Genomic DNA, 15,989 nt, shown 5'->3' on the forward strand with positions numbered 1-15,989 from the left:
TTTATATAATATAGATATATATGTAGATATAGATATATATCTATATCTATATATATCTATATAATATATATATATATATAGATATAGATATATTTCTATATATATCTATATCTATATAATATATATATCTATATATAATATAGATATATATATTATATAGATATAGATATAGATATATATAGATATAGATATATCTATATATATATCTATATAATATATAGATATCTATATATATATTATATATATATAGATATATATAGATATAGAAATATATATATATATATTATATAGATATAGACATATATAGAAATATATCTATAGCTATGGTGCTCAGTCTGTGGACGTGTGATAACTAAAAGCAGCTGCAGTGTGCTTGTTGACTGTCAGTCAGCTGACGTGTATTTCACAACATTTACTGAAGTAAAAACAGCAGAAACAGGAACACGTCCGTAGAAACACAGCAGGAACCAGTGAACCCAGTCTGTGACAGGAAGTGAATGACATGCACCACCGAGCTCTGCCACAAGGTGGAACCACGAGACCACAGCGGGTTCAGGTACAACTCTACATTACCTGAGTCACTGAGGAGAGGAGCTGAGATACAACACTGTGGGATCACTACACCTGACCACACAGCTGTGAGTCGACTAAACAGGCCTTCACAATAAAAGCACAAAAAAAGCTCTACAGGTGGAAGCCAACACTGCTGACTCTATGAACGTCTACTCTGAAGTGGGTCTAATTTTTATGACCAGCAGTAGCCAGCATTACTGTACATAAACTAAATATAAGTAACTTAAAGTACTTACAGTTCACTGGAACCGTTTGGGGCTTAATTGGACTTAAAACTGAGACTTTCCTGAGATCTTCATTTAGCTCTCTGTGGAGAGGATCATACCACTGAGAGGATCATACCACTGAGAGGATCATACCACTGAGAGGATCATACCACTGAGAGGGGAGAGGATCATACCACTGAGAGGGGAGAGGATCATACCACTGAGAGGATCATACCACTGAGAGAGGATCATACCACTGAGAGGATCATACCACTGAGAGGATCATACCACTGAGAGGGGAGAGGATCATACCACTGAGAGGATCATACCACTGAGAGGATCATACCACTGAGAGGGGAGAGGATCATACCACTGAGAGGATCATACCACTGAGAGGATCATACCACTGAGAGGGGAGTGGATCATACCACTTCTGTTTGTCAATCAAACTATAATGTTGGACGGTAACAGTTCAGTGAACTACATCTCTCATCACCAAAACATCAACATGGCCGTTAGCTTGGCTATCTTTTAAATGTGCAAACATCATTATGTGTAATTCATGGCACAATTCAAACGGGATCAAAATATGATTTGTATCTCGCCGTTGACTACTGTATATATTCTTTCTGAAGGTTTCATAAGATAGCTATGTACCGTTAGCTATTTACCGTTAGCTATGTACCGTTAGCTATTTACCGTTAGCTATGTACCGTTAGCTATTTACCGTTAGCTATGTACCGTTAGTTATTTACCGTTAGCTATGTACCGTTAGTTACGTAGTGTTTATTACATACCATTAGTTATTAACCATTAGTTATTAACCATTAGTTATTTACTGTTAGTTATGTACCTTTATTTACCTACTGTTAGTTACGTACCGCGCACCGTTAGCTATGTACCGTTTATTACATACCGTTAGTGACGTATCGTTAGTTACGTAGTGTTTATTACATACTATTAGTTACGTACCATTAGTAATTTACCGTTAGATATGTACCTTTAATTATGTACCGTTAGTTATGTACCATTAGTTATGTACCGTTAGTTATGTACCGTTAGTTATGTACCGTTAGTTATGTACCGTTAGTTACTTACCATCAATGGCAGATGTCACTTTGCCTGGAGGAGAGCAGATTGGATCTCTGGAGAGGCAGTTAGGCAGAGGGACACTAGCTAACGCTAATCCTCATCAGTACATCACGTAACGTAAGCACTTCATTGTAAAGACACACGAATGATGACAGCACAGCTTTAATCATATATTATACACTGGTCAATAGTTATCTTGTGTAGGATATGTGAGGACATTATTACATTATTAGCATCCAGTGGTGGCCGTCAGGGCCTGCAAGGCCTTCTCTGCTGGCCTAGACAGAATCACAAAGTTATAGCTATTTTATAATTTTATATTTTTTCATAAATACACTACATGTGTATGTATTTGTCCCTTTATCTTATGTTCTCATTGCACAGCTACTGTGCTCCTCAGCTGCTCTGCTTCAGTGCAGCTTGTTTTAAGTAGAGCTTTGATCCAATCAGAGTTCACCTCTGTGTCTCTAGGTAGAAGAGAGGCCCCAGGCCTGCAGACTCACCAGTGAATCCATGTGCAGGTTAAGTGAATGGGGACGATGTTGTTGATCGTCATAGTGTTCAACCAATCAGATCTTTAGTTTGACATGGTGGGCGTATTCTTTGACGTGTCAGAGCTGCTAGCTGGCCTACAGCTACGTGATTGGTCAGTGGGCTAGCGTGACATGTTGGGCGGTGACGATCCCAACATCTGCTGCCTCTGTGGAGCGACATGTTCAGCCTCAAACGCATTAAAACGTGTTCAAGAAACACAACTGAGGAGGCTCGACTGTCTTCACTGGCGTCCATGAATCCAGAAGAACTTCTTACTGGAACTAAAACACACGGATGAACTGAACAACGTGAGATTAATCTCTTTATTAACAAAGAAAGGAGGATGGACTTTGTCTTTAAATAGAACAGCAGCTCTGGTAAGTTAAATGCGTTTGTTTTTACATCTGCAGCAGCTTTAAGATGCTTGTTTATATATTATTATTTGTACAACTTGTTTTTATGAAGATGGATTTCTGTTTGGTTTAATATGTGATAGGAACCATTGTTACGTCCAATGTTGCTCTGGGGACATATTTAGACTTTCTCGCTAAATCTGGCGACTCTCCAAACCCTCATGGCGACCCTACTAGCGACAAATCTAGAGACTTGTTCGGGTGTTGTTGGAGACTTTTGTGGTGTTTTGACTCTGACGTTAAAGCTCGTACGTTCTACAGTTACTGCCGTGAACGAGCAGCGGGTGCTGCCGTGAGCCCCTCCGCCGCCCCAAAGCACTCACAGACGGGTACTCTCACAGAAGCCTCGTGTTGTTTGTTCAGATCCTACGCTCTGACCAATGACCTTTCCGACCCTAACTACTCCAGGTTAATGGTTAACCTTAACCAGTTGTCTCTGCCTCAACCAGCTACTCAGGGCAGGTCTCACCTAAAGAGCAGTGGGAGTCATAACTACGCCTTCTAGCAAGTAATTCAACATCCATTGATGCTAACAGTGGCGGTCCGTGCATTCTATCACTGCTGTCCTGCAGCTGAAACACAGCTGCGGTTATTATTTGTTTGGTGTAAAATTGAAGCTCAACACCTATAAATACACTAACGCTAGCTAGAAGCCGTGATGTATAGAAGCTATTGTGTTGGTTACTAATGTTAATGTAACGCCGAGCAATTAGTTAGCTTAGTTTGACCCACGTCTAAGTCACACACAGATAAAGTGAGATAAATCATCAGTAACTATTGGTCGTTCCTGTTCTACGTGAACTAATGTTCTACGGCAGCTGGCCTTCGTAACATTAGCATTATTGGCTAAATTTACTAGACATAAAATACTTATAATTATATATACTTATAAAACTAATTATAATTATTGATGAAATAAAATGTAAGCTGTTTTTTATTGTTGTAGACGGTGGCAGATATTTTCACTATTTCTATTAACTGTGGGCTTGTTTAATTTACTGTATGAAAATGTCTTGTTTTATAATTATCAAAATCTCTTCATTAGAAGTTTATAAAATCTACATTTACAAGTGTAACTTCAGCTGTCAGATAAATGTAGAGGAGTAAAAAGTACAATGTTTTCCTCTGAGATGTAGTATAACATTAAAATACTTAGGTAGAAGTACATAATGCATGTACAGACATGAGCAGAGTGGAAGTAAATACTTTATTAGGAGTATAGCTCAAATACAATGTCCTTTATAGAAGTCAACAGAGCATACGTCATATACCAACACATGTGTCATATGTGACCTCATACACATACAGAGATAAAGTGACAGTTCAATTATATTCTGGGCATAAAGCACATCTCATGTTTATATTCACATTCTTTGCTTTGACAGTTTATTATTTACATCACATGAAGAGAAAAATGTCCGACAAACAGCTGCCAGCTTACTGGACACCAAGTTTTCTAATATCTAATTTCTTTGAATATTTCACAACATATTTATACATAAATCAGAAATAATATCATGTAGAAACATTTACAGAGATTAGAAACTTAGATTCTAATATTTTATAACAGGTGTGCATTGAACCTGCCTGAGACCCAATTTGGGTCTTGACCCAACAGACATCAACCAATAATAATATTAATAATAATAATAATAATAATAATAATAATAATAATAATAATAATAATAATAATACAATATGTTAAATGTCAGGCTCTGCCTATTTTAATAAGTGATGAGCTTCTTTAAAGGAATCAGGTGAGTTTTTAGTAGATTTAGGCCACTGGTTGGTCAATAAGAAGGCGGCAAAATTATTCACTCTTGCTAACATGTTAGCATGCAGCTAACGTTGAGGAGAGTCCCAAAAGATACTTTGGTGCTTTGTGCTAATACACTAGCATGGAGTTTGCTATTACTAGCGTGGTGTAGCATCACGTCTACCACCGGTCAAGCTAACGTGGGTTTAAATATTAGAGTTACTCTATGTAGTTTATGTCAAAGTGTTAGCATGGAGCTAACTATCAATTCACATTTTAGTTATTCACAAGGTTTTCAATCACCAAGGTGAATTCTAAAGTGCTAGCTTGGAAGCTACTATAGCTCTACTATGCTAAAGTGAGAGTGTGGATCATTGATACAATTCTAAGAGCTTAACTCAACACGGTGTAGCTAACGTTAGCACTAACGTTAATGCTAGTGTTAGCACTTGATCACAGCTGAGAGTGTCACAGCAGTAACTTGTTTCCTTCTGAAATATTTTGTGTTAGAACTCGTATTAGCTTAGCGACATCGTGGCTACTGAATATGGTGAGACAGGTCTCTCTGTCAATGTCGCAAAACTTTACTACATGACACGCCCTCTGAGATAACTTCTGGGATTCACACAAATTATTTTAACCCAAACCACAATGTTCTCCTAAATCTAACCAAGACGTTTCTGCATCTAAAGGTTTTTTCGTGAACCTAAACGAGCAGCAACCATTTCCAGGGCGTGTGATGTAGCGCTGAGCACCCACAGACAGACCTACTAGCACTCCTAGCTAGCTAGCTTGCTAACAAACTAGCTAGTTTGATTGCTAACGATGTAGCGCTGTGGACCCACAAATAAACCTACTAGCACTCCAAGCTAGCTAGCCTGCAAAAAAACTAGCAAGTTTGAATGCTAATGCCACAATAATTTCAAGAGTCACATTAGTAGCTGTGTGTGAACCAGGTTTGTACTCTGGAGCAGCTTCGTTAAAGTGAACTCTTGATACTTTAGCTTCCTCCATTTTGAACTCTTTGGAACAGTTTCGCTAGTTAGCGCATGAATCAAAATGTCAACAAGATTTTTCCGCTAAATTTTGTGTGACTGACATTTTACTCCACTTAACACGGGGTTATCCCTTAGTAACCAGATATAAAACCTATTCCAGGTGTGAAGGTTTGTACTGCAGTTGGAGCTTTAGCATCATGTATGCTAACCTGTTAGCATGGTAATGCCTGACCAATAGGACGATCTAGCAGAACCTCGGTGGATTCCTGTGAAGGAGCTTCAGACTGTAGTTCTTCAGTTTATAAGACACAAACATCACAAAGCTTTAACAGAACCTTTAGCATGCAGACCAAAGCACGACGTCATCGTCTCACAGACATTTATACCAGTCACAGGCTGAACGCTGCATCCCATCATGCAACAGTTTCATGAGTCATCATGAGTCTCAGTGTTTGAATGAAGAACCATGAAGCATGCTGATAATGTAAATAATACAAACATCTGATCGTCTCATTCATGTTGAGATCATCTCTCTGTGTGTCTCTCTCTCCCCCTATCACAGCACCATGGTGGGGATGTGGTGCACCAGTGAGGCTGGGTGAGGCATGGAGGTGAGCTGTGGTGGGTGAGGATGAGGAGGAGGAAGAGCAGTGGGAGGAGAGTGAGCAGTGTGCACAGTCCCCCCCGCCCCGGTGACCCCGGCTCCTCCGGCTCCTCCGGAGGGTCGATGCCGGGCGCTCTTCTGGTGCGCCCTCAGGCCAGCCAGCTGCGAGTAGGCCGACTGGCACACGTGACACTTGTAGGGTCTCTCTCCGGTGTGCAGACGCACGTGGTTCCTCAGCGTGGACGACTGGCTGAAGCGGCGGTTACAGAAGCGACACACAAACGGCTTGTCCAGCGTGTGGATCCGCATGTGAGAGCGGAGGTTACTGCGGGAGTTGAACCCACGGTGGCAGATGACGCAACGCATACGACCCAGACTGATGGAGGAGGTGGAGGAGGAGGAGGAAGAGGAGGAGGAGGAGGAGGAGCAGGAGGAGGAAGAGGAGCCTTCACAGGTGTGGAACTCATCTGGGAGGAGGAGGAGGAGGAGGAGGAGGAGGAGGAGAAATGGGTCAAACTGATGTCACATTAAAGGATTGATTCTGATATTCTATATTTGTCTCAGACTCAAACAACAACAAATAAATTAATGAAAATAAATAAATGATATAAAATGTAACGATCATTCTAAAATAAACATTCAGATTCCATGAATCTGAATGTTTCATCTGTCCTTCTGAGGTTCTCATCGACTTTATGATCAATAATCAAAGGTCTCTATGATCAATAATCAAAGGTCTTTATGATCAATAATCAAAGGTCTCTATGATCAATAATCAAAGGTCTTTATGATCAATAATCAAAGGTCTCTATGATCAATAATCAAAGGTCTCTATGATCAATAATCAAAGGTCTCTATGATCAATAATCAAAGGTCTTTATGATCAATAATCAAAGGTCTCTATGATCAATAATCAAAGGTCTTTATGATCAATAATCAAAGGTCTCTATGATCAATAATCAAAGGTCTTTATGATCAATAATCAAAGGTCTTTATGATCAATAATCAAAGGTCTCTATGATCAATAATCAAAGGTCTCTATGATCAATAATCAAAGGTCTCTATGATCAATAATCAAAGGTCTCTATGATCAATAATCAAAGGTCTTTATGATCAATAATTGATTTATGATCAATAATCGGAGGTCTTTACCCGTCTTGGTCTTCTTGCTCTGCTCCTCGTCTCCTCCGGGGATCCCGGGGATCCCCAGGAAGGTGTTGTGAGAGTTTCCGTACCAGACGAGCAGCTCCTGGTCCGGAGGGATCGTCTGAGGAGAGAAACCAACACTAATGAATACATTAGGATCAATAATCAATAATGTTCATCGGAGGAACTCTGGGTTCATCTGGAATCTCTTCTGCTGATCAAGATCAAAAACTTGATTCTACTTGAATACTCTCCTTCTAGTTCTTATAGAACTGACTTATTGAATGTCTTTTACTTTATATTTAATTCACACAATGTCTTGATCTTGACTGTTTGTGTTGGCGGTGCGTTCACTGACCTCCACGGCCTTGTAGAAGATGCTGCTGCCGATCTGAACCACCTCCAGGTTCTGCTCCTGCTCGTTCCGTGCACACTTGATGTAAGTCATCCAGCTCCTCTGGTCCTCCTGACTGGCGTCGATGAAGTACCGGACGGTCCCGTCCTCGTTGAACACCTGAGAGGGAGCAGGAAACACCGGAAATGATGTATAATGTCAAATATTATTATTATTATTGGTGGAATATGATGGAGGAAATAAACGGTCTGAGCTCTCTGACCAAGCTTCTAGTTCATGAACATAAATAAATAATATCAAATGTAATTAGGACCTAATAAACTATAGATAATAACTACGCAGTTAAAGCTACGTGGAACTTTAACGTAGTGGTGGTTTACTTTTATTAAAATGTATTTCTGTGAGATCACAAGATTTAAATCATCTGTTAAATTGAGTTAATGAGTCCGAGTTCAGTCACTAAACTCAAGCTGTCGAGTTAGAATATAAATATAAATATGAATATAAATATAAATATAAATATAAATATGAATATAAATATAAATATAAATATGAATGTAAATATAAATATAAATATAAATATAAATATAAATATAAATATGAATATAAATATAAATATAAATATGAATGTAAATATAAATATAAATATGAATATAAATATAAATATGAATATAAATATAAATATGAATGTAAATATAAATATAAATATAAATATGAATATAAATATAAATATAAATATAAATATAAATATGAATATAAATATGAATGTAAATATAAATATAAATATAAATATAAATATGAATATAAATATGAATATAAATATAAATATAAATATAACTATAAATATAAATATAAATATGAATGTAAATATAAATATGAATATAAATATGAATGCATGTTGTTTACCTCCCACATGAGGTTGTTGTTCTTGTACTGGTCGATGTGTTCCGGTGAGATGAGGCGTCCGGTGAACGGTCCCATCTCTGTTCCTGCTTTGATCCACGTTTTAGAGAAAATACCCAAACCTTCTCCTGGACCCCCCCCCCCCCCCACACACACACACACACACACATACACACACACACACACACACACACACATACACACACACACACACACACACACACACACACATACACACACACACACACACACACACACACATACACACACACACACACACACACACACACACACACACACACACACACACACACACACACACACACACGGCTGTTAGACATTATACAGGTACTACCACCTCGTACACTATAGAGCACATTATACGGTTTATAACAGGTTTATCACTTTATGTTGTTATCTGACTAATCGCTCTGAAACGTTTCAAAAAAAAATGATACTTTTCATCTTCATCGATTAATACGCATCGATCGATGATCAAAATGTTATAAAACACGAGTTTAGAGGAGAAACATTACAGAGACAGCAGATTAAAATATGAATATGAATAATAAAAGAGTTATTGACTGATGAAGCAGTTATTTAGAACATATATAATATATAATATGATATATAATATGAGATTACCTGGGACTGAGCTCTGAGCGATGATCACTTCACTCGGTAAAACCAGACTCGACAACTTCTGCACCTCTGAACAAAACACACACAATTCAAATCATTCATATTTCAACACTTATTGCAACACTTTTTAAACAAGTCTGACATTATTTTAATCTCTTAAAAAAACGACATTTTCACGTCAAAAAAATCTCTTCAAAGTGACGTCATCGTGTTGAACTCCTTCAGATTTAACAGCGCGTGATGAGCGCGTGAGGCGTTGTTCTCTGAGTGTTTTGGGGAGAAAGCACGTCGCAAAGCTGAAGTTTCCCACAAACAGTGAAAGCAGCATGAAGGTGAGCCTCGAGAGGAAAGAGGTTAAACTCTTCTTCTTCTGTTCAATGAGCCGCTTTAATCTGAACCCACGAAGAAGAAGAGGAGAGGAGGAGGAGGAGGAGGAGGTCTGGAGACACAATCACATATAAATAGAGTACAAAATAAATACAATAGACTGATGTGTTTTCAATATAAAAGCTGTCTCGCGCTCAGCACGGAGCGTGAAACAGGTTTTGACACTAAGGAGAAAAGAGATTTAAATGAGATAAAAGTGAAAGATTATCTCAATTTAAAAGGAGAGAAGAAGAAAAGAGGAGAGCGGCTCATGAATGAATCAGGAGGAACAGTTCAGCGGGCTTTAAAAAGCCCCGCGGAGCAGAAATAATCCGTTAAAAACGAACCGGGAGGCGCGAGACACCGGGATCAAACTGTCACGGATCCCCCGAAACTGTTCCGAACGAAGTTCACCGAAACACAAACGAAACGTTTCCGTTAAAATCTAATAAAAATAAAAAAGAGAAAATAGAAAGAGAAAAGGCCGCGCGTGACGCTTCGTTTCATTTTAAGGATTTAAACTTTAAAAGCTCATTTTATTTTGTATTTACATCAGAGACACGCGCTGATGTATTTTAGGAATTATTAAAAGCATTTATATTCATTAATTATTGATTTAATGAGGCCGAGCGTCACATTATTGATGACGTCCCTGTTAATCATAATTCATAACAATAGTTAAATTAACTTTGTGTCTGCGGGTTAAACTCATTTTACACATTTTTGTACAGGACATGTTTTATAAATATAAATAAATATAACGATTACATGTGCAGGAACACTTTGAAACGTTGTAATTGTATCTTTATGATTTAAAATAGAATGACGCTGCACATTAAATATCAAACAGCAAAATAAAATAAACACAAAAGGATTAAAGTGAAAGTTCAAAGTTGACTCATTAATTAGAATATTAATCTCGGTGACCGGAAGGTGACGGTCACATTTTAATTGGTTAATTGAAGTGTCGTCACTGACCTCCGGAGAAGGACTGCGCGAGCACCTCGGCGGTGAACGCGGTCTTGGGGCTCGCGCTCGGCGCGGTGCGGTCCTCGTGCAGGTTCAGGTGGTGCTGCTGCAGGTGAGGCACGTGCTGGTGGTGCTGCTCGCCCAGCACGTGCCTCCAGCGGCCGTACAGGAAGCTGTGCAGGATGTCCGACGTGATGATGTCCGCGAGAGAGAGCGGCTGCTGCGGCTTAAACACCGACTTCAGGCCCAGAGAGGAGCCGGGCAGCACGGAGCCCATGGCGGGGAGAGAGGGAGCCGGGAGCTGGGGGAGGAGGACCGGAGGAGGACCGGAGGAGGAGGAGAAGTCCTCCAGGAGAGAGACAAAAATCCCAAACTAGAAGAAGAAGCTGCACGTGCTGTGTGTCTTCTTCTTTAATAAAAGTCAAATATTAAAAACAGGATTTTTCTTCTTCTGCGGTCACATTTAAAAAAGTGTCACGAGGCGACAGAAGTTGTGCAGAAGTGCTGAAGGTCTCACGGCGACGAGGTCTATATACAGCCGGTCTGCCTGCCGGTCTGCCTGCCTGTCTGTCTGTGTAATGGGCTGTAATCACCTCCTCCAACATTTCTATAAAGAGAGGAGAGACAGACAGCGTGCGTGCGTGCGCGTGTGTGTGTGTGTGTGTGTTCGTCCTCCACGCGCTGTTGGCTCCGTGTTCAGCTCCGGCTCGTGACACCGTAGAGACACTCAATTAGGACTTAATGAGGAAACAACAGCGGAGTCTGGACCCGGATCAGGACCAGGATCAGGACCAGGACGCTGCGGGGTCTCGGTCCTCCTGGTTTGGACTTGAATGATGTTCTTCATCCTCAGAGTACACAACTTTATCTTTATAAATATCAAATATTTTAATATAAAAAGGTTAAAAGTCTTCAGCAGTGGAATGTGAGCCGAGGAGGAGGAGGAGGAGGAGGTGGAGGAGGAGGAGGAGGAGGAGGTGCAGCAGTGTGAGTGACAGAGCAGGAAAACAGATTAGAGGACAGATTACCAAGACAACAGCTGCTTTCTTCATCCCTCCATTCACCCCCTCCGCCTCCTCCTCCTCCTCAACAGGATTATTATTCTTTCTTTCACTCTGATCTGCATTTATGAGCTTTTAAACATTTATTGTCGACACTCGTTAGCGCAAGACACACACACACACACACACACACACACACACACACACACACACACACACACACACACACACTGTCGGTTGAATCAGTTTAAATTGGTTTTCATTCATAAACGATCATTTGATCAATAAAGAGAATATTTCATGTTTTTAATTCAATATTCTAAATACAGTTAAATGAATTCACGCTGACAGATGTTTATGTTTATTTTTTGTTTAGTTTGTATTTTGATTGTTTCTGGACTCATCATATAAAACACTGAACCGGATCAAATATAAATATTAAAATATAAAATAAAAGTTTGATCTTATTGTTTTATTTAGATAATCAACAACATGAATATAATTCATGTTCATTTCATATTTTCTTATGAATATGATTGTGTATCTAATATGTAATATGTCAGTATTTACACCATTTCAAATATATGAAATATTTCATATATTTCTTGAATAAATGTGATCCGTCCTCCAGGCGGCTCGCTGAGGTATCTTAGCCGGCTCTCCTCGCTCCTCCAACGGCTTCAGGTCCGACTCTCCCCCGCTGGACTCCCCGGAGCTCCGGCTCCAAAACACGGGAGGCGGCGCGCTTTCGTCCCGAGAGACGGAGGAGAAGAAAGGAGGAGAAGAAAGGAGGAGAAGAAAGGAGGCGAAGATCCCGCAATAAAAGCGGATTTTGAATGTTTTTATTTGACTCAATGAACGTTTTCTTTCTTTCTCTAAGAGGAGCGCGGAGCTGCACGCGGGCCGAGCGCGAGTCTATTAAAGGAGGAGGACACGCTTTAATGAGCTTCTACCACAATGAGACCTCCTCCACCCAATCACAGCACTCCTCACACAGGAGGAGGAGGACGACCGGCAGGTGACTGGCACGTGTAGAGAGGAGAGGAGGAGAAAGAGGGGAGGACAGAGAAGGGGGGTGGAGGAGAGGAAAGGAGTAAAGGAGGAGATGAGAGGAGAGGAGTAAAGGAGGAGGAGGAGGCGGCGGTGGGAATGAGCCCAATGGCTGTGTGATATTGTTCCGTTAACGTGATTATCCTCATTAGTATTCATGCTAATAATCCTCCTTTAAAAGCCTTTTAATAAGCATCAGCAGGAGGAGGCGCTGTCAGCTGCTCAGGAATCAAAATCCTCCTCCTCCTCCTCCTCCTCCTCTCTGCAGCTTGTTGCCGTTTTCTCATCGTCAGGTCTCAATGGTGCTGAAGAAAAGCAGTTTATTCTATTATTCATCTTCATATTGATAAGTGCAACACGTCACTGCAGCTGTTACACACAACATGACGTCATTAGTTCATGTTTCAATCCAGAGAGAAGTTCAAACGGAATATCCTAAAAACTAACAAGTCGACGTTTGTGTTAAAACAACCACCGGAGTGACGTCACTGATAAGTCCATGTAAAAGACACTAATATGTGGTTCCGGTGCAGGCTGAGGGTCTAAAGTGGGTCCACTACGGCTGGCCTCGTGGTGAACGTTGATTGAGGGTTTATTGCTCCTGTTGGTCCCTGAGCATCATGGGAAACATTTGGACTGGATCCAGATCACCATCACTTTAATGTTTAATCAGGTCTGACACACACACACACACACACACACACACACACAGTTCATCTGTACTTACAGAGCTGCTTCCTGTACTTTATGACCGCTGCACACCGCAACACACACACACACACACACACACACACACACACACACACACACACACACACACACACACACTGCCAGTAACAGTGGACTCCTCTGTTCTTGTTGTTTCCCGTCTGATTCCTCCATCAGTCATCGTCTCTCTCTCTCTCTCTCTCTCTTCATCCCTCCTTCTCTATCACACATCTCTTTCACAATAAAAGTCCCTCTTTCTCTCCTCTTCATTGTACTCTCGAGCCTGACAAAATAAAAGCCGGATCACATGAGACCGGATCACATGAGACCGGCTCACCTGAGACCGGATCACATGAGACCGGATCACCTGAGACCGGATCACATGAGACCGGATCACCTGAGACCGGACCGGATCACATGAGACCGGATCACCTGAGACCGGATCACATGAGACCGGCTCACCTGAGACCGGATCACCTGAGACCGGCTCACCTGAGACCGGATCACCTGAGACCGGATCACCTGAGACCGGATCACCTGAGACCGCTGAGGCAGCAGTTGGTTCACACAACTAAAGACTTTCTGCACAAACACCTCTGATGTCGTCACATCTAGAGCTGCAACAACGAATCGATCAAATCGATAAAAATCGATTATTAAAAGAGTTGGCAACGAATTTCATTATCGATTGGTTGTGTCGCGTGATTATTACGCCTCTGAATAAGTGGCGGAGATGTTTGAGTGTTCACAGCAGGCCGGTCGCCTGAATACCGCAGCTAGGAATAACGGAACAGGACTCCGGGTCTATTTTGTGGGTTTTTCTCTGAACTGGGGCCGTGATTAAGAGGGACGGCCGGGGAACCTCACCGGCCCCACGGAGAGGACTGACAGGTTGATGCTCTCTGGACTCTGTGGTGGTGGTTCATGGCCGTTCTTAGTCGGTGGAGCGGTTTGTCTGGTTCATTCCGATAACGAACGAGACTCCGGCATGCTGAGTAGCTAGTGACTAGTGACGCGGCCCCGTGCGGTCGGCGTCCAGCTTCTTAGAGGGACGAGTGGCGTTCAGCCTCACGAGACTGAGCAACAGCAGGTCTGTGATGCTCTGAGATGTCCGGGGCTGCACGCGGTCACACTGATGGATCAGCGCGTGTCTGCCCTTCACTGAGAGGCGTGGGGAACCCGCTGAACCCCACTCCTGATATTAGTCCACTTATTTAAATAATGACTTTAAGCTCAGAGATGTTCAACCTGTTTGTGCACTTTGTGAAGATGTGTTGCTCTGTGAATGTGCACTGAGGCTCTGTTTCTGATTAAAGGGTTGGAAATTAATGCTTTTTTGCTTTTTGTTTTTTTATCCGATTCATCGAACAAATAATCGACAGATTAATCGATTATTAAAATAATCGTTAGTTGCAGCCCTCGTCACATCTGTAGGAAGTTGCATGGTGCAGAATGTATTGTTTCATGGTGATCAGCACCTGGACGGGTCACAGTCATCACACACATATGAACTCATTTATGGAAAAACATGAAAGTGTTGATATTTGAGCTCAAGTGAGTCGACACCTGAACAACAGAAACGCGTCAGAAGCTGCAGAAGAAGATCCCTGGATGTCAGCGTGTGTAGCCAATGTGTATGTGTCAGCGTGTGTGAGGGAGAGTGTGTGTGTATGTGTGAGTGTATGTGTGAGTGTATGTGTCCGCGTGTGTGAGGGAGTGTGTGTGTGTGTGTATGTGTGATTACAGTAATGTCTTAATGACAGATGACATCACACCGTCCGTCAGACCATCTGTCTCCGCTCTGGGAACATGAATAAATGATAAATCCCACTTTTCATTTTAGGACATGAAGAAGAGATGCTGTGTGACTGACACCCACACACCCCCACACCCCCCCCCACACACACACACACACACCCCCACACACACCCCCACACACACACCCCCCCCCCCCCCCCCACACACACACACACACACACACACACACACACACACACACACACACACACACACACACACACACACCTCAATGGGTAATTGGGGAATAGTTTTAGTGTATTTAATTCACCACAGAAGTCCGATGTGAGTCATTAGAGTGACTTCCTGTTTCACTTCCTCCATTGCACCGCTGCTCTAGCAGGAGAGCTAACACACTAACATGAGTCTTTCTTAATTCCTCTGTTCATCAGTTTGTTCATCTTTCCATTCAATAAAGTTTTATTGAAAAAGACAAGTGTTCAGAGTTTATTAAAAGCTGTTATCAGTATGACCTTTATGATTTTTGTAAATATGGACGATGCACAAATACTGATTGTTTACGTGAAACAAATTAGATTTGGTAAAAAGACAAAAAAGCTCTTTATTGATCAAATGTTGATATTTAATGGTTTTATATATGAATGAGTCCCGTTTATACTCCAACAGAAGAGCTCGATCACAATTTAAATGAATCAATAACTAAAGGCTCAGAACGACACTGATTCACTAAATTCACCAAAGTTTGACGATATTAGTCGACGTATTTACAGAAAAGTGTTTTAAATCAAAAATGACATTTAGGGGAACGTTTGCTTTACTCATATGTCCAATAAATATGAGGCTACAGCGACAGCTGGTTAGCATAGCTTAGCATTAAGAGTGGAAGAGCGGGGGACTTCCAGGATGGCTCTGTTC

General features: G+C 41.2%; 1 protein-coding gene across 1 annotated transcript; it reads right to left on the reverse strand.

Moving 5' to 3' along the window:
• Positions 1 to 6,128: 6,128 nt before the first annotated feature.
• prdm12b (PR domain containing 12b) lies at positions 6,129 to 10,834 on the reverse strand (the record flags this gene model as incomplete). The annotated part of the gene is made up of 6 exons (XM_079162109.1): positions 6,129 to 6,643; positions 7,329 to 7,443; positions 7,681 to 7,836; positions 8,584 to 8,708; positions 9,226 to 9,291; positions 10,567 to 10,834. The coding sequence occupies 6 exons, from the start codon at positions 10,832 to 10,834 to the stop codon at positions 6,129 to 6,131; spliced, it is 1,245 nt and encodes a 414-aa protein (XP_079018235.1).
• Positions 10,835 to 15,989: the final 5,155 nt, after the last annotated feature.

The sequence above is a fragment of the Pholis gunnellus genome (genome assembly GCF_910591455.1).
Source record: "Pholis gunnellus genome assembly, chromosome: 6".
NCBI classification, from domain to species: domain Eukaryota; kingdom Metazoa; phylum Chordata; class Actinopteri; order Perciformes; family Pholidae; genus Pholis; species Pholis gunnellus.